At 38.8% G+C, this 23,472-nt stretch overlaps 1 protein-coding gene across 2 annotated transcripts in view; it reads right to left on the bottom strand.

Moving 5' to 3' along the window:
- Window positions 1-723: 723 nt before the first annotated feature.
- The window catches only part of LOC140131591 (guanine nucleotide-binding protein G(q) subunit alpha), an 88,534-nt gene continuing 65,785 nt past the window's right edge, over window positions 724-23,472 (bottom strand). For both annotated transcript variants that reach the window (XM_072150909.1, XM_072150908.1), the window contains exons 3-7: window positions 23,042-23,196; window positions 22,018-22,146; window positions 17,934-18,063; window positions 10,232-10,385; window positions 724-5,148 (exon numbers count right to left, since the gene is read on the bottom strand). In XM_072150909.1, coding sequence (XP_072007010.1) covers window positions 4,958-5,148; window positions 10,232-10,385; window positions 17,934-18,063; window positions 22,018-22,146; window positions 23,042-23,196 — 759 coding nt within the window. In that variant the 3' untranslated portion in view covers window positions 724-4,957. The remainder of the gene's footprint in view (window positions 5,149-10,231; window positions 10,386-17,933; window positions 18,064-22,017; window positions 22,147-23,041; window positions 23,197-23,472) is intronic.

Genomic DNA, 23,472 nt, shown 5'->3' with positions numbered 1-23,472 from the left:
TAACACAAAGTCCTATACAGGTTTTTGTCAGGAGACTCTGCTCTCTGAATGAAACACTGATAAAGCATATCACCCTCTCTCAGGCAGGATCTAGAAGTACAGGATCCTCCTGATGTTGGCTAATAAGACTATAAATATTTTTAGCAAGACTTTCTCTTGCTAAAAAAAAGTGCATATTATAGTCCCAAAAAATACAGAACATAAATCTGGTATCTCGATTGTACTCATACAACGAATATAGGGAACATGTCATTTAGACCACACATTGAAAGCCGTAAAAAATAAAGCTTGTTCTGTACATTCTACTGCAAGTTTTAATAGTAGATAAATCTAGACTACTTGAACACGGATGTCACACAGATTTTTCCATTCCCTTCTGGTCAATTAATTAGTTGTCATCTCAACCTAGAACACGGCTAGTCCAAAGCAGAGGATTTCTCAAAAAGCAGTTTAGTCTGTGTCCAGGAACTCTCATTCCTATTAACTGACAAAAACACATATGCTTTTAGGCAAATATTTTTGCATGTATTAAATTCTCCATGTATATTTTGTGATGCAATGGAAAAGGATTTTAGCCCCTAAACATTGTTGACTCATTTTGCGATTAGGTCAGACACGCGTTTTCTATTGGACAAAAAAAAAAAAAAAAAAAGTGTTAATTTATACAATTGAGAATTGATGTTGAATAATTATGTAAAAATGGAAACTTATGACACAAAAAGGCATAATGCATCACTGTTTAATATGATACTAAACAAGAAAAATAAAAAATTCAGCCAAATTAACCAAAATTTCTAAAGAAAATTAAACAGATGCTTCTTTTTCAGCCTGAAATGTTTACCATATTTCAACATCTGTCTTGTCTAGCTTTAGTCATGGCAAAATGATGACATCCCAAAGTAACATACTGAAAGCATACCAAACAATGAAACACACATACACATCTGTGTATGTGGCAGAAATTTACACATACACCCAGAAGCACAATTTGTGGATCTTTGGTTGGATGTATAGTTAGACTATATTTATAAAATAACAGTTGTGTTACCAAAAAGTAGAATTTCAGACCACTGTATTTAAAAGTCAAAAATATAATACAATGTAAATGGCTGAATTCAATTTTATTATGAGTGGTAAGATGCCATTAGTAAAGGTTTATCAGAAGGGAAGGAAGAGCTTAAGTTGTGCACAATGTACCACAGTAGGATAGTAAAAATGAGCAAAGCCACAGCCTGCAGCCCTTGCATCCCATTTTCCACATTTTACTCAAATACCCCACTCTTTCTCCCCAAAAATAAAACATTTTTGCACATTAAGAGAAACATACATATGTTCTGACCAGCAATGCATTTGTGCCCCTCCCCAAACACATTAAGTTTCTGCCTCGGACTGAGGTTATTTAGGTGTCAAAAAAAAAAAAAAAAAAAAATAATAACTAAAAATAAAAACAACACTTGAACACAATAGCCTGACCTTAAAATATGTACAGTAACTCACCCTCACCACAGCAGTACAGCGCATTAGCAGTTGGTTATAAGTTTAAAATAAAAAAAGTCAAGTTCAAGGTAATTTATTTCAAAAGCACACATATTACAGTTTCCTTGTGCTAGCAATGGTCAAGGTTCCCATGCAGGACATTAAAAAAACAAAAAAAAAAAAAAACCTGATTTGGCAAACATAAGGAAAAAGAAAACCAAAACACTTTTTGCCTACGTTTTAGGTCTGAGGCACAAATTTCTGATCTGGAGCTCCATAAGGCATGACAGTTAGATCTGGAAACACTCATACATTCTTAGTGGGAACCCCTGTGCATTAATATTTATATATTGTGCAAGAGTGGGCTACATAAATTAAAAAAAAAAAAAAAAAAAAGCTGAAGTGGTGGTGGGGGTGGGGTGTCTTTAAAAAAAATGCATGGGTTTCTTACAAATTTGTTCGCTTTATGAAATCATTTTAGCCCCAAGAACACCTAGAAAAATCAGTGTATTACTGATATATGCAATTGAGAAAGTACAACATATGCAACAAATCTCAGAATTTAAGACATCTCTATGCAAGTGTTTGTAAATGTCCCCACAGATACCACTTACAGAATGGCATGGTGTCCGTAACTTCAAGAAAGGTAACTGTAGAGATATTGGTGCATAGAAATAATCTGAAGATAACACCCCCCCCCGGCCCGAAACAAAACAACTACTACTAAATCTTGTGAAGCTTCAGTGTCAATTTTCATTTGTCACAGCATCATTGAAAAATAAAATAAAACAAATATATATATTCATATTTTCACTGACTAGAAACATAGGTGACAATTATATACATTAGATGTGTGCTAACACGTTGTAGAATATATACTGTACGTGACAGAATAAATGTTTATGAAAACATTGTTGCAAAAGCAATAAGTGTCCAATTAGGACCATGAACAAATCGATTTTTTTTTTTTCCATGAGGAGATTTATAACCCTCCAAAACAGGTCCTTCCAATGGATTGTGACAAGTTTCAGAACCACCCACGGCTGTAAAAAATGTTGAATCCCAAAGCTTGTGCTGATAAGCTAAATGAGTAACAATTGTATTATGGGACACAAATCCTGAAGTGGAATCCATCAACATTTTGCACATTAATAGAGTCCTCAAAAAGAAAGCTCATCGGTGTTGGCAATCAATGAACACTTTATCTGTTTTTGTTTTTTTTAGACATCCATTATAAATTGTACCCATTTTTAGGAATAGTTCAAATGACATCTGTTACCTGGGTACCAGAATAAATTGTTTATAGTCAATATTTAAATTGTGAGAAAGAAAAAAAAAAAGAATTCTGACGATAGTAAACTAATAAAATGTACATTCTCCTTTAAAAAAAAAAAAAAACACAAAAGGAAACATAACAATATTCGAAATGTGAATAAGCTATAAGACATACAATACAATTACATAGATACATATTTATCAATACAGCACATTCAGTTTGCCAAAAACTAATGATTACAAAGCCAATATGGATGCTGCCATATATATATATATAGAAATAGAGAGATGTATGTACAATGATTATAGCATTTATAATTGCACTATACCTACAAACAGTATTTTTTTTCTTTAACTATACTTGTTAAATTACATGTATATTCTTGGGAGCAGAAGAAAAAAAGGTTATGGAGGGATTTTTTGGATGGAGAGTAGTATCATCATCCATTTAATCCTTCAAGCCGCCAACATTAAGAAATTTGTCAGGACCGAATGGGTTAAATGTAAACATTCTATATTCAGTGTTTCTTCATTTTCAGCTCATCTCTGCATCCCTGAGGCAGTGGCTTCAGCATTCATGACCCTCTCTTCCACCCCCCACATGCTGCATAGCAATGAAACAAATGGCACAGCTGAACACCCCCTCCACTTGAACATCTTGCAAAAACTCCACAAACTGGAAATTGTAACAACAAAAAAATTGTAGAAAACTGCAAAGCTGTGGAAAGGGAACCGTGGAAAGACATTATTCTGTGCATTTTGTAATCATTAAGGGACTAATACTTTGATTTCTTTTTTTTTCTTTTTTTTAATGTTCTTTCTCATAGAAATCATATAACAGCAGATCTGAACAAGTTATAAAAAAAAAGTTCTTGGATTATTCTACTTGTAACTGTTCTTATCAACACAAAGATTAGCAAATGAGTGCACTTATACTGTGTTGCAGGTCCGTCAAGGCTCATACTACGAGCTTCATTGGAAAAGAGAAATCCGTATGGCACCTCACCTTAACATACAGGGCACCAAACACATCTTTAAAATACAAGGCTACCTGCGTAGGTAATGCATGCACGGATTGTTTGGCAAGTATAATGGAATACTAGGAATTAAAATACCTACTGTATGAAGTGAAATGGCTTATTTGGCAGGCATCAGATGCAGCTGGAACCTAATCAGTCAGTTTTGGCATTTTAATGGTCTATGTACAGTACAAAAAAAAAAGCCAGATTTGGCAACTGGATATTGGTTTGCACAAACTATTGAATCCGCTCTATAACACCACCTTAAAAATCGTAAGAAACAAACGTATCTGTATAGCTGAACACACTGCACTTAGTTGGATGGGAGAGTGTTTAGTGTTCATGGCATTTAGAATGTGCAAGTAAAACATTAAATATATTCAATGGTTTAATCCCCCTTCCCTTAAAAAAAAAAAAATGGCACGCCAAAATACCTTTCTATTCTGCATTTTGTATCTCAGTTGTTTTTACAGACATATTACTCAACTATCTGCCATTGTATCTGTCATCTCATATGGAAAGCTAAAGAGTGAACTCATGTACCTACTGCTTGATGAGTTCTTTGAATCTTACCTCAAAATGACAAAGACAGTACCAAAAATCAAATCTACTTTTTTTTACATGTCAATAATTTAAAAATCACAGTATCAATACTTTTATCCTTCAAAAAAAGTATATAAATTAGCAAAGATGATGGCTTGAAGTTAAACGTAAATATATATATATAAAAAAAAAATTTATGCCTAAATTTTTTTTTCCCCTAGAGTAAGCGGCTTAGAAAGGGAATCTTGAATGTGAAATCTTATGGTAATTTTAAAGTTGCAAAAGGTTAAAATACTCTAAAGAAGGAGCCTGATGCAGAATTCAACGCATCCTGCTCTCCCCTTAAAAATGAAAAAGCAATAAAAATTAAACAGGCCCTTGTGAGCTCACGACTTACAATTCAAAACACAAGTCGTTTTTCTTTTAGAAAATTGGTGCCGCAATGTTAGTGCAGGCGGTTTCCTCTACATAGTTTAAATAAAATCATAAGAATAATCACTACAAACTCTGATCATACACAGAGTTCAGGACGGCAATAAATTAGTATTTTGCAAATTGTTTCTTTTCTTCTCTTATAGATAATACAGTCCTTCTTGTATTTCTTCAATGGCCCAAAGGGGGATTGGGAAAACTAGCAGGCACAGTTAGACCAGGTTGTATTCCTTCAGGTTGAGCTGTAAGATAGTGTCCTTGACAGCAGCAAAGACAAAGCGAATGTTCTCTGTATCTGTGGCGCAGGTAAAATGAGAGTAGATTATTTTGTCACTGTCTGGATTCAGATCTACAAACATCTTTAAGATGAATTCTCTTGCTGCTTGTGCATCTCGTTGGGGGCCTTCCAAGAGAAAAGAAAAAATATAGTTTAACTTTCACAAACCACATAAAACCCAGAACATTTGCAATTCTTATGACACGTTAACACGCCATTAAATTGGACATTCACCATCATATTTACATGATTGCCCTCACAGAAGGGAAACAACCTGCTTGTTACGTTTTCTAGCTAAAAATAACCCCCCAAAAAGTCAAAATCATTATCACCGCGTCTGTAACAACCCATAGAATAAAAGTAAATAATTATTGAACCTGCACAATGAACGCCGTTAAAAAAAAAACAAAAAAAAAACCTGTTAAAAACCTGCCAAAAATAATTATACATTATAATTTACCCAGGGCCGGATTATAGGCGGGGCTCGCGGGGCTAGAGCCCCGGGGCCCCCACCATCTTGCCCCCCCTAGGGGCCCCCACCAGACCGCACCCCCGCTCCTCCCGTGCACACTCTCCTGAGCCGCCCGCCGCCCCTAGACATAGGTGACCGCCTCCCCGCCCATGTTTCTGCATAGGTGACCGCCTCACAGCTCGCCCATCCCCCTGCATGGCCTCCCCGCCCGTCCATAACGCTTCATGGCGGAGCCGCCCGCTGCCTGCCCATCGCCGCCCACCCCGCACGGCACAGGTGACTCCGCCTCCGCAAGCGCGCTCCCCCCGCCACAGGTAACTGTTTCCCAGCTCGCTCATCCCCTGCATGGCCTCCCCGGCATTACAAACCACAGCATGGCGGAGCCGCCTGCCCCGCACGGCACAGGTGACTCCGCCCCCCCATCCCCCGCTATGGTAGAGTCATCCAACAATGCCCCCCCCCCCCCCGCTCACGCAACCCCGCTCGAACCGCCCGGGCCCCGCCCCCCGCTCGGCCCTGCCCCCTGCTCCCGCACGGCTCCGCTCCGCTTGAACAAGCACCCGCCACCCCTCCTCCCCGGCCGAGCAAGCAACCGACCGACACCCCCCGCCCGAACAAGCACCCGCCCGAACGCCAGCCTGACGCCACGGCCGGTCACCGGGGGCAAGTATATACATGTATTTGTCTGTGTGTATATATATGTATATGAGTGTATATGTGTATATACAGTGTATATAGGCATCTACTGTGTATATGTGTGTATATGTATATACTGTGTATATAGGCATCTACTGTGTATATGTGTATATATGTATATACTGTGTATATAGGCATCTGCTGTATATGTATATACAGTGTATATAGGCATCTACTGTGTATATGTGTATATATGTATATACAGTGTATATAGGCATCTACTGTGTATATGTGTATATATGTATATACTGTGTATATAGGCATATACTGTGTATATATGTATATACTGTGTATATAGGCATCTACTGTGTATATACTGTGTATATAGGCATCCACTGTGTATATGTGTATATATGTATATACTGTGTATATAGGCGTCCACTGTGTATATGTGTATATATGTATATACTGTGTATATAGGCATCTACTGTGTGTGTATGTGTATATATGTATCTACTGTGTATATATGTATCTACTGTGTATAGGTGTATATACTGTGTATAGGTGTAAATACTGTGTGTATATGCATCTACTGTATTTATACACGCATATATTTACATAAGCATATATATGTGCACATTTATATATATGAATCATGTGGTTTTTGTATATGCTGTGTATATGGTATGTATTTATAAGCTCTATATACTGAATGTGTGTAAGTGTATACTTGTGTGTATATATATGGGTGCAAGTATATGTGTGTAGAACTTTATTTGTGTGTATCTAAGTATATAATGGTGTGTATATATCAGTGTGTAATTGTATAAACATGTCTGTATAAGGGTACATTCACAAGAACTTATGGGGGGCGTATATCCGGCTGCAAATTTGTTACCGGATATACTTCCCTCATAGGCATCTATAGCGCCTGGGCTCGGTACGGTGAGCACAACGAGTACTCACTGTTTCGTGCTGTGGCCGCAAAAGAGAGAGAGCGTGCTCTATCTATGGCCGTAAGAACGACCATGCAGCTCTATTCTCTAATGAGAGGGGAGGGGTGAGCCGCGATCACCTCTCCTCCTCTCCACAACGCCAAACATGTGCCCTGCTAGGCGATAGTCTGGCCACCACACGTTTATGTGAATGCAGCCGACATATGTTTATATTTTTTTTAAGGGGAAAGGGGGCCCCATGCAGAAATCTGCTATGGGGCCCAATCTCTCCTATTTACACCACTGCTTGGGACTGCATGGCTGTGTGGGCTGAGGTGTATGTTATGTGGGACTGTATATCTGGTACGGATGAAGGATGTAAAGATGCTTGACTGGGGGCGAGGTGGCTGTATGTAGCTGTGTTACTGGGGGCGAGGCGGCTGTATGTAGCTGTGTTACTGGGGGGGCGAGACGGCTGTTTGTAGCTGTGTTACTGGGGGCGAGGGGGCTGTATGTAGCTGTGTTACTGGGGGTGAGGTGGCTGTATGTAGCTGTGTTACTGGGGGCGAGGGGGCTGTATGTAGCTGTGTTACTGGGGGCGAGGGGGCTGTATGTAGCTGTGTTACTGGGGGCGAGGGGGCTGTATGTAGCTGTGTTACTGGGGGCGAGGTGGCTGTATGTAGCTGTGTTACTGGGGGCGAGGCGGCTGTATGTAGCTGTGTTACTGGGGGCGAGGGGGCTGTATGTAGTTGTGTTACTAGGGGCGAGGGGGCTGTATGTAGCTGTGTTACTGGGAATGAGGCGTCTGTATGTAGCTGTGTTACTGGGGTTGAGGTGGCTGTATGTAGCTGTGTTACTGGGAATGAGGCGTCTGTATGTAGCTGTGTTACTGGGGTTGAGGTGGCTGTATGTAGCGGTGTTACTGAGGATGAGGCGGCTGTATGTAGTTGTGTTACTGGGGGCGAGGTGGCTGTATGTAGCTGTGTTACTGGGGGCGAGGCGGCTGTATGTAGTGGTGTTACTCTTTGGATAGTGGAAAGGAAGCAGGAGGACGTATGTGTATGCTACACTCAGTGGGGGCCTCCACCAGATTTTGCGCCCAGGGGCCCCCACCAACCTTAATCCGGCCCTGTATTTACCTATACAATCCCACAAAAAATGCAATAAAAAGTGATCAAAAAAACATATGTACTCCAGAATGATGCTTTTGCAAAGTACATGTCCCACAAAAAAAAAAAAAAAGCCAAAAATTTAAAAATGTTATCCTTAAATGCAAAAATTATAGATTTTTCCCACAATAGAATTTTATTTGACAAATTTAGTAAAATGCAAGAAAAAAATATTCATGTATGGTATCCCCGTAGTCGTATTGAACAATAGAATAAAGATAAGGTGAACACCAAAAATGAAAAAAAATCCAGTACAGAATTGATGCTTTTCTACTCCTGCCCTCAAAAACGAGTTCCTAAATTTTCAAAAATAGGGGCTACCAACCCCAAAATGGTAACACTGGAAAAAGCATCTCATCCCGCAAAAAAAAATGCCCCCAATAACCAAAAACTATTTTATAGCTTACAAAAGGGACCAATGTGAAAACTAAAATCCTGCTCCTTCCCTTCTGCGCCTCGCTGTGCGCCCATAAAACAAGTAACAGCCACATGTGGGGGGGGGGGGGGTCTTGGGAGGAATTGCTGTACAAATTGTAAAATGGGCTTTCTCTTTATCTTTTGGATATGTGTACATTTTAGGGTTAAATGAACGTATAACCGGCACAATTTGACCATTCTAAGTTTCACCTCCATTTTGATTTGAATACTATGAAGATCTCATGGGGTCAACAATCTTCCTAAAAGTTGTTTCTGATAGTTTGAGGGGTGCAGATTTGAAAATGGGTTGATTTATATAGGGGGATTTTGATGTTAAAAATGTAAAATTTCATAAAAAACAGTATTTATCCCAAAAATAGTCAATTCTGAAAATACAGAAAATTGATATTCTATTTGTAAGCCGTGTGACATCAAAATAAATTATCCAGGCATTTCAAAAATTATGAAAATGTACAGTAGACAGGGAAATGTTATTCAGTAACTTATTAAGGTGAGAAATCGATCTGCCTGAAAACACAATGATTTCAAAAATGGCAAATTTTTCAAAAAAAATTCATCATTTTTTTCTTTCTTTTTTTTTTTTTTTTTTTTTTGTAAATAAACGCAAAACTTATCAGCCAACATTTACCAGTCAAATGAAGTACAACATGTGGGGGAAAAAATACAAAAAAACAAAACACAATCTGAATCGCTTTGATAAGTAACAGTGTTCAAAAGGTATAACCATATAAAGCGACGCAAGTCAGAATCCAAAAAATGGGGCTAGGCCTTAAGCTATAAAATGGTTTTCTGATATTGATAACTTATTTGTAGGCTAGGTTTTCAACTCAAAATACCGCAGCTCAGACTTCCAGCACTCCTACAAATGACCTAACTCATTAAGACCGCCAGAGTCTGGTCACTTCACATTTACCAGACAGAGTGCTACACAACTGGTGAATGCCATTTAAGCCTGAGAGGGCTGTAGTAGCGGGTACAAAATATAAAGCATTGTGTCTGATGAAAAATTAAAACAATGAAACTGATACATCATTTGATGGAGTGTTGCAGAACATTCAGTCAGCTGGAATTCTGGGAGTCAGACCCCACCCACCAATCACATATTGAAAGTCAGTCAAACCAATCAATTGGCTTTATGCCATGGATTGAGACTCGTCTGACGTCTGTGGAGAATTAGGAAGTTACACCAGTGTAGTACCATTTCCAAGCAGGTAAAAACACTATAGACAAATTCATATTTGTAGTAAATCAAATTTGATCAAATTTAAGGTCCTATGTGAAAAAGAGGATGTCAAGAAATGTCCCTAGGGACATATACCAGTGGTTTCAGTGATCAGCCAATTTACAGTCCTAAGAATAAGCGGGTGAAGGTAAATGTATAGGTTACTTGATTTAGAACTTATAACAATGTGCATCGTGTGCTAGAAACAATCTTCATCTGAGAATTTATTATTTTATGGAAAATAAACAGAAAAAGTGTAAAAATTGTATTTAACAAAACTTACATTTTTTAGAAATTGTTACTGTGAACTCCAATATGATCATGAATAATTGCTTACCATCATACTCCGGAAAATAATCAACTAGATGAGAGTACATAATCTTCTCTTCAAGGAGATCTTTCTTGTTTAGAAAGAGGATGACTGAAGAATTCTGAAACCACGGATATGTGATAATCGTCCTAAATAATGCTTTGCTCTCTTCCATCCGGTTCTGCAAGAACAAGTTTAAAACATATTAGTATACTACATGGCACGTGCACTGCCATCTCAGATCTGTAGCTTGGAGCAGTAATGCATTGAGGATGAGACAAAGATTTATTGTGACACTTTTTACAACTTTTATAAAATTCATAAATAAAACAGTAGTATTTGTCTAAAATGGTAAAGGTTTCTATTCACTTTATTGAACCGAGCCAGTGCCTTGCAGTGGAAAAAGTTTATAGGTTATAGAACCAAATAAAATTTTTTCTAACACAACATTGAAAGACAAACAAAATGTCAAAGTTACTGAAATTTGCAAGTTAAAGGAAACCTACCACTTGTAGTGGCAGGTTTCCGATGGCAATACCGGGCACCAGCTCAGGGCGAGCTGGTGCCGGAGCTTATTTTAGTTAGTGTTTTAAACCGCGGTATCGCGGTTTAAAACACTTTTTAAACTTTATAGCCGGCGCAGGCAGGTACGCGCTCGGCGCTTACCGTGCACGCGGCTACATAGGAAGTGAATGAGAGCCGCGGTTTAAAACACTAACTAAAATAAGCTCCGGCACCAGCTCACCCTGAGCTGGTGCCCGGTATTTCCATCGGAAACCTGCCACTACAAGTGGTAGGTTTCCTTTAAGGGATGACAACCTGGCGGATCGCATCCACATCTACTGAAAGCCCAGAGCCTCTTCGTAGATACAGGGACAACTCCAATATATTGCAGTTTACAGATGGGTCTCAAAAATGAAAGTAGGTCAAAAAAAGCTGCAAGATACAAAATAATGACTTGCATCTATTTTACCAGCAGTTTGGGCAATGTGACAAGTGATGTAACATCACAAGGTAGGCAGTTCAACTGAAGATCCTACTGTGTTCCAGTTCTTTTTGATTCATTTATAAATTAAGGTTTTACCAGTATTTGCAGAGGATAAGGAGAGGTTACATTAATTGGGGAGATTCAGACCTTCTTCAACTGACATTGTACCAACATTTCTGAATTTTCACAATGCTACCCCAGTGATTATAATCTCACAGGGATATGATTACATGCTGCAATTTCCTTCTTGTTCCAAATTTCTGTTGTGAAGGTGCTTCATCTAACACAGTAGAAGCGTTTACGTACTAGGGTGTCACCAGGAGCTTATTTTGGCCCAATTTAATTATTCTGAAGCTTCAACTTTAATGTTCATATACAGATGCACTTGGAGCCACTGTCTTGAACACGTGAGGGAGAGCTTTAAGCCATTAAATTCTTTAACCCATGCTGTTATACAGCCATTTTACATCTCACTTCAAATTGTATTTTTTGGGATGCTGCCATGACACTGGACCAAAAAAAAAAAAAAAAAAAAACACGATCTGGAAGGTGTTAAGCTGCTTACTAACATACAGGTCGTTTTATTAGGTCCGTTTCTTCTTTTTAAAAAAGCAGTACAGAGTCAATATTTTGAAAAAGTTGGGTTTAGGTATCTAGATATCGAGTAGTGGGCAGTAGGCATATGCAGAACTGCGGCTTTGCAGATATCTGAGTCACCAGCCTGAACTGCGGCTTTGCAGATGAGTGATACGAGGAGCTGTACGCTGAAGATGTCTGGGTAGGAGGATCAAAGAGGCTACTGGGGCATTGAGTAGCTGCGCAGTGTAGCCTCAGCTCAGGCTACTCCACACTCCAGTAGCATCTTTGGTAAATTAGTATATTACGACAATTAACCCCTTCCAAATGCAGTGAAAATGGGGAAAAAGGTTTTCTGCCGTTTTCTTGTGGGCTTGGATTTTACGGCTTTCCCTATGCATCTCAAATGACATGTCTACTTCATTCTTTGGGTCAGTGCAATCACAGGGAAACCAAATTTGTATAGGGTTTATAATGTTTTCATAGATTAAAAATTAAAACAACCTGTACAAAAAAAAAAAAAAAAAAAATCTTCATTTTGCCATATTCTGGCGCCAATAACTTTTTCATACTTCAGTGTACGAAGCTGTGTGTGGTGTCATTTTTTTGCGACTTTCGAATTACAATTCTACCATTTTTAGGACTGTACGGCCTTTTGATCCCTTTTTACAGAATTTTTTATATTTTCAAAATGGCAAAAGTGTGTTATTTTTTATTTTGGACGCTATGTTATGATATGCTATTTTATTTCTATTAAAACAAACAAAAAGGAGCAGTATGGAGGGAGAAACAAAGGGGGGGGGGGGGAGAAACAAGATGGATACCGTACAGGTATAGGTACCCGAAACCCCACCTCAATGCCAAGTGGCACTCCTTTAATCTACGCATGGGGGTCAAACCTCAATTATACGTATAAAGCCAATAGTATCCCCCCAAAACCAGGGGGAAGGGAGGGAAGACTCTAACAACGAAAATAGATAGAAACATAATAAATCTTTATTCATGAAATGTATAAAAACATGATGTATGGGAATTTAATATGGGATACAAGATGCAAAAAACAAACAGGCGGTATACACAGACAAATTGCAGTCGTACTCAAGGACAACACATGGAACACAATGGGAAGATCTAGTCAGTGAAAATGAGTATGGGGACCGAGATGGATTGTATAAGATCCTAGGAATACCAAAGTAAATTACTGGGTAAAGTAAACAGAAATGCCTGGGTGGCAAGTAAAAAAAGTTGTGAGGTATCTAGGATAATGTAACTGCCAGTCCTTACCAAATTATAAAATAGGGTGTTCCGGTGTCTGAGATGACTACACGCCCCGACGCACGTTTCGGCTCCAACTGAGCCTTCGTCTGGGGGTCAATTATTTTATTTCTATTTATATCAATTCTTGGGGGAGGGGGCGGGAGATTAGAATTAAGTTTTTGAATATAATTTTTTTCAATAAATGAGTCACACCAAGCATAATGCTTACTTTCACATGATGACATACATAGTCAGTAGCGCAACAGACAAAGTCAGCAAAAATTATTTTCAAGCAAAAGTTTCTGAAAAATAAATAGTCCATCCAACCAGAGTAAGCAGAGAAGCCCTAGGATCCAAAGCTCGTGTGTGAACTAGCCATCATGTAAAGCAACGTTATGGGGACCGCCCCTTTTGTAAGCTTTATTTTTCAGAGACTTTTGCTTAAAAAGAATGTTTGTAGATTTTGTGTCCGTTGCACTACTGATCATTTATGTCGCTTCATGAGAAAGTAAAACAATTTTAAATTCATTATGCTTGGTGAGCATTATTTACTGAATGAGTTATTACAATGTTTGGGGCGTTTGAAGGTGACTGCTTAGATGCAAATGCCTTGCCCACCACCTGTTGTATATTGTTGGTTGTAACAAAAACTATATTTACAAACTGATAATTTTAGCTTTTCCACATGGTTCAGTAATGGAGTAAATATTTCAGTTAGGTCATAGGACATGCAAATGCCACATGTCCTAATATTTAAACTTGGGTTTGGTCTCTGGCTCTATATAGCATATTGAAATGCTCAATTTTAACATCAAATATTTTTTTCTCTCGGATGCTTGCAGAAGAGCTAACAAAAACCTCATTCACTTGGACTTATAGGGCATCTACCATGAGGATGAAAGACTGTATGCAAATGAGCCTGAAGGCTCCAGGCTCCATAGGCATTAATGGGGACTGGAGCCTGATGCTGGTGGTAAATGATCTTCAAGGAAAATTGTCTTAGGAAGCGTTGTAGAATATTAACTTAAATGGGAAAGAGTTCCGGTTTTATACCAGTGTTTTTGGATTTCAACTATTAATGGAACCTGCAAAAGAGTTTGCGTTAATTTAATGGATAAATATTAACGTATCTTAAGAGAACAGGTTTTTTTCCCCCTCAGTCTCCCTTTTTACTTTTTTTTTTTTTAAATTAAAAAAGGAGGTTCAAAAGAAGGAATATCCTTCTCACCTCACATATACATAGACTATGCTGAAACATCCACAAAAAAAATAATAATGGAAGGGATGTTTATAATAGCACAGTAGACAGCCAACAGTGCCATTAATAATAACAGAATGGTGTCAAACAGTAGTAAATGAAAGCCTTTAATCCCTTAACAACCTGGCCCTTTTTTGTTTTTGCAATTCCATTTTTCACTCCCCACCTTCAAAAATCTATAAATTCTTTATTTTTCAAAGTAAAGAGATGTAAGAGGGCTTGTTTTCTACATAACAAATTGCACTTCATAGTGACTATTTAATATTCCATTCCATGTACTGAGGGAAAAAAAAATTCCAAATGCAGTGCGATTGGTGAAATTTTGTTGTAGACTTGCTTTTTATGGCTTTCACTATGTGCCCCAAAATGACATGTCTCCTATATTCTTTAGGTTGGTACGATTATGGGGGATGCAAAATTTTTATTGATTTTATAATTTTTTCAGACATTTACAAAAATTAAAAACTTACTGTGCAAAACAATTCTTCATTTTGCCATCTTCTAGCGCTAATAACGTTTTCATACTTCAGTGAAAGAAGCTGTGTGAGGGGTCATTTTTTTGCAAGGTAAGATGACGTTTTCAATGCTGCCATTTTGAGGACTGTACAGCCTTTTGATCACTTTAACCCCGAGGCGCACCAGGACGTTATAGTACGTCCCCGGGGCTAGATGCTTAGCGCACGGGGACGTTCTATAACGTCCTGCTTCTGGCACCGGCTCACGAACGGAGCCGGTACCAGAAGCAGCGGCTGTCAGCTGTCTAGTACAGCTGACAGCCTGCGCTAACACCCGCGATCGGAGCCGGCTCCGATCGCGGGTGTTAACCCCTTACACGCCGCGGTCAAACATGACCGCGGCGTGTAAGGGTGTTTGCGCTGTGGATCGGATCCCCCGTGCCGCTTACCGGGGGATCCGATCCACTTCTGGGCAGCTCCGAGGACTGGCATGTGCCCCGGAGCTGCCCGGTCTCCCTGGCAGTCAGACCCCTTCCGGGTCTGACTGTAAACTGTCTGAGCATGCGCAAGCTTGCTCAGACAGTTTACACTGCTCTACAATAAAATAGTATTGTAGAGCAGTGTATTGAACTTAAACCAGTGATCAGAGCATCACTGGTTTAAGTTCAAGTATGTATAAGTAAAAATATGCAAAAACACTTAACACTACACATTATAATAAATAAAAAATAAATACATAAAAATATAAGCCCCTAAAATGTCACTTTCCCATAAAAACACTTAATAAAGTATAAAAAACACAAAAACACAAAAAACCCCGCATATTTGGTATTGCCGCGTCCGTAACAATCTGTATAATAAAACAGAATCGTTACTGGACCCGCACGGTACACGCCGTAGAAAAAAAAACGCAAAAACGTTCCGAAAAAAGATAATTTTTAATTATACCCTATCAAAAAATGCTCTAAAAAGTAATTTAAAAAATGTTATGCACTCCAAAATAAGCCCACTAAAAAGAACAACTCTTCTCGCAAAAAATAAGCCCCTAACCAGATTTGTCAGCCGAAAAATAAAAAAGTTATGCATATGAAAAGATCGTGATGCTAAAATGAACAAGATTTTCTCCAAATTGGTTTTTATTCAGTACAATTGAATAAAATACACAAAACCCCCACATATTTGGTATCCCTGCGTCCGTAACAGTCTGCATAATAAAACAGAATCGTTATTAGATCCGCAAAGTGAACCCCGTAAAAAACAAAACAAAAAAAAGCTCCAGAAAAAAGATCATTTTCAATTAATACCCTATAAAAATGCTCTAAAAAGGGATTTAAAAAATGTTATGCACTCTAAAATAAGACCACTAAAAAGAACAATCCTTCTCGCAAAAAATAACCCCTTAAACAGATTTGTGAGGCAAAAAATAAAAAAGTTATGCATATGAAAGACGGTGATGCTAAAATTAACAACATTTTTGCCAAATTACTTTTTATGCAGTAGAAATGGGAAAAAAATAAAAAATCTATATAAATGAGGTCTTTTTGTAATCGTGGCGACCCATAGAATAAAAATAATATACTATTTTTATGGTATGGTAAACGGGCAAAAAAAAAAACCCATAAAAATCTTCCTGAAAAGTGATGATTTTCATTTCCTCCACCAACAAAGAGTTAATAAAATCTCACCAATTAGCCTATAGATTCCCCCAAATTACGTACCAGAAAAGTGCATCTCATGTGGCAAAAGAAATAAGCCCCTATAGGTCCACATTAAAAAAAAAGAAAAAAATTATAGCCTGTACAATGTGACATAGAAAATCTGCTCTGGATGGCACCTCCTTCCCTTCTATGCCCGGCCGTGCGCCCATACAGCAGGTTACCACCACATATAGAGTATCCGTGTACTCGGGAGAGATTGGGTAACAAACTTTGTGGAGCCTTTATTCATTTAATCCATTGTAAATGTTTAATTTTCCACCCAAAATGGGTGTATTGTGAGAAAATTTTACAATTTGCAGACTGCACCTCCATTTTGTTTTAACCCCTATAAAACACGTAAAGCGTTAACAAACTTCTTAAAAGTAGTTTTTCATACGTTGAGGTGTGTAGTTTCCACAATGGGGTATTTTACGAGTCCCACTATTATTTGGGCCTCTCAGTGTCAATTAGAAGTTGAGCAGGTCCATCTAAATGCGGGTTTTGGTGATTTTACAAAAAATGTGAAAAATGATACCTAAATTCTGAGCCTCATAACATTCTAGTAAAATATGTGGAATCTTAAAAAACCATGCCAACATAAAGCAGACATTTGGGAAATGTAAGTTATGAATTTATTTGGGAGCTATGACTATCTGCATCAAAAGTAGAGAATTTAGAACGTTGAAAATAAAGAATTTTTCCAAATTTTTTCCAAATTTTGTTTTTTTTCATAACTAAACACAAAAGATATCATCCAAATTTTTAAACTAATTTGAAGTACAATGTGTCACGAGAAAACAATCTAAAAATCCCCTGGATATCTCATAGCGTTCCAAAGCTATAACCACTTATAGTGACACAGGTCAGATTTGAAGAATGGGGCCGCGTCCTTAAGGCCAAAATAGGCTGTGTCCCCTAGGGGTTAATACATTTTTTATGTATTGGAATTTGGGTGCTATATTCTGTTACGGATTTAAAGGACGGGAATAACCTTTATTATATTTTTATAGAACAGACATTTTGATACCTTTCATGTTTGTGATTTTTGCAATTTATTTTTATAGTCAGTTGTGTATTTTTTTTTTTCTCACTATTTTTAGACCTCTTTGGGTACTTAAACTGTAGGTTGTCCAATTGATCCTACCATATGGCAGTAAATGGGGAATTTACTGGCCATTTACTACAATGTCCCACTGGCACAGTGTAACAAATGGCCAGAAAACAAAGCCTGTGGTTTCACAAAGCCCCGAGGCTGTCATGGAGACAGACGGTCGCCTTCCCCTCCCCCAACAACGTCACTGGGAATGCCGATCTAAGCCTTTATGGCGGTGCCCACAAGCCACAGTCTTCTTACAGTGGCCGCCAGCGAATGGTTTACACCTGCGATTGGTGCCACCACCTATCGCAGTTGTTACCGGTGGGTAACACACCTGGTCTCAGATTGCTTAAATATAGCCTGACATCTAGACCAGCTCAGAAAATAAGGAGGCCGACTTACCTCATTGTCTGACTCCACAAGCACCTGATCATATTCACTAAGGGCTACAAGGAACATTATGGAGGTGACATTTTCAAAGCAGTGTATCCACTTCCTCCTTTCTGATCGCTGACCTCCTACATCCACCATTCTATGAAGAGGAAAGCAAAAGTTACTAGTTTGGGGACAGCACAACATTAAGGCCATTAAGAGCCAAGAATGAAAAATACAGATTTTTAGATGTTTTACTTCACATAAAATTCAATTTCATTTTGAATTAACTGGTGGTAAACACACAGCAGGTAAAGGTTCTGCCACTGAGACTGACTATGTAAGAAAAATCCTAGAGATATACCTTCCCCCAAAAACACTAGACTAGACTATAGATATTGTGCATGTCATGGATGCAGCAAAAAGGAGATTTTAAATTTAGGTACAAAATCTCCCTAAATGTCACCAAGTGACATAACTCCCTAAACAGTTTTAGTATAATTTGAAAATGTCTGCATCAAAGCCCCTGTTGCTTTGCAGATATGAGGTGCTGGTCTTTAAAAGCGTATCCTTAATCCTAAAGGATTCCACCATTGCATACCAATTCTTATATAGAGATGGTCAGCTTGGAAGTTGCCCTCAGGAAGATTAATCATGAAGTCAAAGTTAAAAGGAACCTATCACCCAGGGCCGCATCTGCCATGAGGCGAGATGAAAATCTCGCCTCAGGCGGCAGAATGCAGAGCCCTTTAAAGGGCGTCAAAATTTGCCACTAATGTGGGCGATTCGGGCGCCTGTTGTCGCCCACTAGATAAATAAATCGCACCTGTCTCTTTAAGAAACAGGTGCGATTTACATGCGGAGCGACGCAGCGCCTTTCCGGCTGCTGGCGTCGCTCCGTACAGTGCAGCGTTACAGACGGCGGGAAGATTAAGCTGCCTGGAGCCCTGGGGGTGTAACACACTGGATCCTCACCAGCCGCTCTCCACGTCCTCTCCTAAGCAGTATGAGCCGCCGGGGACCATGGAGCTGGAGACCCGGAGGCTCCAGGAGGACCAGCGCTACTCTCGGTCTGTCAGGAGAGAGATCTACTGCTGCGGCTCGGAGAGAAGATGGAGGTCAGAGCAGCTCTATAGGGCATATACACGTGTGCCAAGAGTCTGTACGTGCCCCCCCCCAGTGCCTATGTGTGCCCAGTGTCTATATGTGCCCCCCCCAGTGCCTATATGCGCCCAGTGTCTGTATGTGCCCCCCCAGTGCCTATATGTGCCCAGTGTCAGGATGTGCCCCCCAGTGCCTATATGTGCCCAGTATCTGTATGTGCCCCCCCAGTGCCTATGTGTGCCCAGTGTCTGTATGTGCCCCCCCAGTGCCTATGTGTGCCCAGTGTCTGTATGTGCCCCCCCAGTGCCTATATGTGCCCAGTGTCTGTATGTGCCCCCCCCCCCCCCCCACAGTGTCCAGTCTGTCAAGTTTAATAAAACTGATTTGGGGCAATTAATATTTTGGGGCCTGGTAATAATTGAACTTTGGGGCACTATATGGGAGGCTGTATAAAATTTAACTGAGGGGATGGGCTATATATTGGGACCAGAAAGTAATTCAACAGGCTGGTGGACTATATTCAGGAACTGGATTTTAATAAAACTAGTGGTCAGCTGTATTTGGGCTGCAGTATATAACTAACCTGGGAGGGCTGTGTATGTGGGGACAGATTTTATATAAGATGGAGGAGATCTGTATTTGTGAGCTGTGTATAATTTAATAGAGGGGGTATTGTATATTCAAGCCTTTAAATACATTAAAGGGGGGCTGTTTAGAGAAAATTATGGGAAATATTTATTAAGGGGTGCTGTATATATTGATTGGTCAGGGTGACACTGTATATAAAATGATTAGAGACCTGGGACAGGATGGGATACAATAGTTTGAACCACACTAAGGGGTTCTATATATATATGTTATTGGGGTGCTGTGCATATTATAATTCCAGTACTATTTATATATATTTACAGTATATAATGAAGGGATGTTTTATATGTGTGGGAGAGTGAGGTCAGTTGTGTTGTGAGGGGTATATAATATTTAGGAGCGCAGTGTTGTTATCCAGGAGACTTTATACTGTAAGTGACTGTGGTATTTTTAGGGACACGGGGTGGAGATGCTGCACGGAGCTGAAGATATCTGCCAGTGAATTCAGAAGTGATATGTCATGGATTGGAGAATCCGGAATAAAGTCCTTTCCATATGGAAGAGATTGTCATCTATAAGGTACTAGATGCAGCCAACGCCTCTGTCAGTCAAAGAGTATCTGTGATCCCTGCCTGTTGGAAATGTTAGTAAAGTTTTAAACATCCTGAACAGAATATGGAAACATTTAAAAGATTTGTCAGACTTGTTCCTGTTCCCCTGCCACATATATAGCAGGGGAATGGAGGTAGGCTACTGAAAGATTAAGGTGTTTTTTTTTTTTTGGGGGGGGGGGCAGCATTTTAATTTTCGCCTCAGGCAGCAAATGTGCTAGAATCGGCCCTGCTATCACCAGCCCTCAAGCTTGTAAACCACTAAAAGTAGAGAATGCTCCCCTCATCTGAGAAGAATATAAAGCAGAAACCAACTTGGGGAGAGAGGATGGGAAAGATTTGGCCCCATTTCCTGCAAGGTAGTCCTGGACTAGTGACGGTGTCCAATAGGCAGTGAATGGCTGTTACTTTCAGGTGGAATTAAATAGGGCCACCATGTAGTATTCTGTGCATAATACAAGAGAGCCGGGAAAAAATTCTAATACATTAGCATTGACCAAAGAATAGGTGGCCCATTTTTTCACAAGCATCTGGCTTTACCAAGCAGTCCGAATGCCTTATTCTCTTTTATTCTTTGGGTCAATACAATCACTGTGGTATGTTTTATAGTTTCTGTTCTATTTTAATACCTTAATAAAAACAGAAATGTCAATATTCAGAAAAAAAATCTATATATTTTTTTTAAAAACCTTTTCATAACTTATTATAAAAATATTTAAGGGTGGCAAAAAAGGGTGATTTGGGACACTAAACTACCCATAGGTCCTTACCAACCGATTTTAAGTCCCTCTGTGGCCTCTTAAAATAAAATACCTTATACTAGCCTCTGTCAGTGCTCTATTTGCCTGCACAGTAGCACAGGGAACCTGGCGTACTACACCATGGCTTGACTTCACATGCGCCATAGTTACGGCGCTTATGCCCCAGCTTCATTAAAGAAATGCCCAGAATACAAAATCCATTTAATAGGCAAAGGGGGGAAAGTTACTAGACTGATCGATAGGCTTCTAGCCGTATATTTTTGATATTTTTTGTAGAAATTCTAAAGTAAGGAGAGGGGCTTTTGGTGATCACAGAGCCGCTATGAATGAATGTTTATTTAGGACTATCTTGCTTAAAGAGGTACTATCAAATAGATTGCCTGTCAGTTCACAATGACAGTATAAAATTCTTTGGGACACCAAGTATAGAACAACATTTTCTGAAAGATTTTTACTAAAATATTTTCATCTTTAATAACTGTATACACAAAATGTAAATCAGCAAAATCATGTTAAAAGGGTTGTGAAAACATATTTTAGTGTTTTTTGAATTGGCTTTTTTTTTGCTATGTGTACATGTCAATATGAATGGTTTATATTAACATGAGCGGATGTATTTAGATGATTGGATTAACAGTAATGACAGATGCTTTGTTAATCCTCATATCTGTGACCCCTAAGTTGGTGTCACAACATTGTATGAGTATATACGAGCAAATCAAAAGATGTGACATCCCCTATTGGGGGGAAAAAAAAAAAAATATATCAGCACAATCCTTTGTGAAAAAAATGTTAAACTTGGGTGCTATCCCACACTCTCACCAGAAAGAGCCCATGAATTTTCAAAAGGAAAAACGGCAGCACCCCACTGAAGTGAAACAAATGGTGTCTTTATTCCACCCTCAACGCTTCAGCTGTAATCAAAGCCTTTGTAGAGCAGTTTTTCCTTTTGAAATATTATATATATAATATTATATATATGTATATCACGTTGTAAGCTATTCACAACATGTTTGCCCTTCAACCCCACAAAACAAAGTTACTTTCTACCTGAAAATGACACTTTGTAAATCAAATGGATATTCAATTATTCCTGTTGTGGGTACTCTGACCCTGAGTACATCTTGTTGCGATGGTAGATATCCATGATCTGCGATACGGTCCAAATCATTAAGATAACTATAAATATAAAACAAGAAACCAAAACATTAATAATATATAGTTGAGCAGTTAAAGGAAGTCTAGTACACCCACAAAAGAAAGAAAAGCATCAATATGGAAGACACTTAATGAACTTTCCAGACTTGCATTATCCATTTCCCAGTGATCTGTCAAAGAAAATACTGTTTTTAATTTTATGCCAATTATTTCCAAGGTGCACTAGTGTCAGGGCCATCTCTGCTAGTGCACCGGTTTTAAATCTTTCTATGCTACCCGGCACTACCAATGTGATGCCTTCACATAATGATTGACATCCCTAGAATAAAATGATGCTCCAGCATAAACGGCCCTTGTCCAGGTGCACAAAGAAGCTAATTTTCGAAAAGATAAAAATAAGATTCTTTAAAGCGACAAAGCTCTTGGCAAATAAAAAAAAAAGAGGTATGCCTGGAAATCTGACAGTGTCTTACACATTGTTGGTTTTATCTGTGGGGCGACTTAGGAGCCTAGGTATTATGAACGTTTAACAGGATAATACTTTGTCTGTAATAAATAAGTTTGTAAAAATATACATGACTGTTTAACTAGTTTCCTGCACAGAAAAGGTTACGTCCGTACAACAAGCACGTGACAGACTAGCATGGAAATGTGACTTTTCACAGGAGCAGCAGTGTGAAACCATGCAGTTGTAAAGAAATAAAATGCAGACAAACCTCCATTCCAACTAATGTCTACGGGTGTGTCCTGACTCTCTTAACCGCAGTAGGAAGATCACTCTTGACTGATCTCAACATTACTCTTAGTTTGTTCTCACCGAAACATAGGCTGCTTGGCGAATTCGAACATCTCACGTTTACGGCTGCCAAAAGTTTCATATAAAACATATGTTTTAATAATGCAAACCATTACTTACTATTTAGTAGAATCAGACAGTTGATATTCCCGTCTTCTATCATAGCATTCTTGTATGCCAGGGTCATTCCATAAATACTTTATTGCATCTACGTAAGGGTTCTCAAATGTGGACACCTTCTCTACATCAATTTCCCGAATTAACAGTGCATGGCCCTTTGAATTAAAAACAATTAATATTGTAAGTTAACGACAACACGATAATTCTAAAATCTCTCAAATTGAGCATTTTTGCGATATTTCTTATATTCCATCTCAGCCAGGAATGAAAGAAACATCATATGGAAAAGAAAACCAATGTGATTTATCAATATGCTGCACATTAGACCAGTGCAGAGTAGGACTCGACCAGTCTTCTGTGCCAGATTTAACACTATGTATGATGCTTCATACTTAATCTAGAGCAGAATAAGCCTGTTGAATAGTACTTTT

This window comes from Engystomops pustulosus, chromosome 1 (genome assembly GCF_040894005.1).
Source record: "Engystomops pustulosus chromosome 1, aEngPut4.maternal, whole genome shotgun sequence".
NCBI lineage: Eukaryota > Metazoa > Chordata > Amphibia > Anura > Leptodactylidae > Engystomops > Engystomops pustulosus.
The sequence above is the reverse complement of the archived record's forward strand: the minus strand, read 5'-3'. Positions and strand labels throughout refer to the sequence as shown.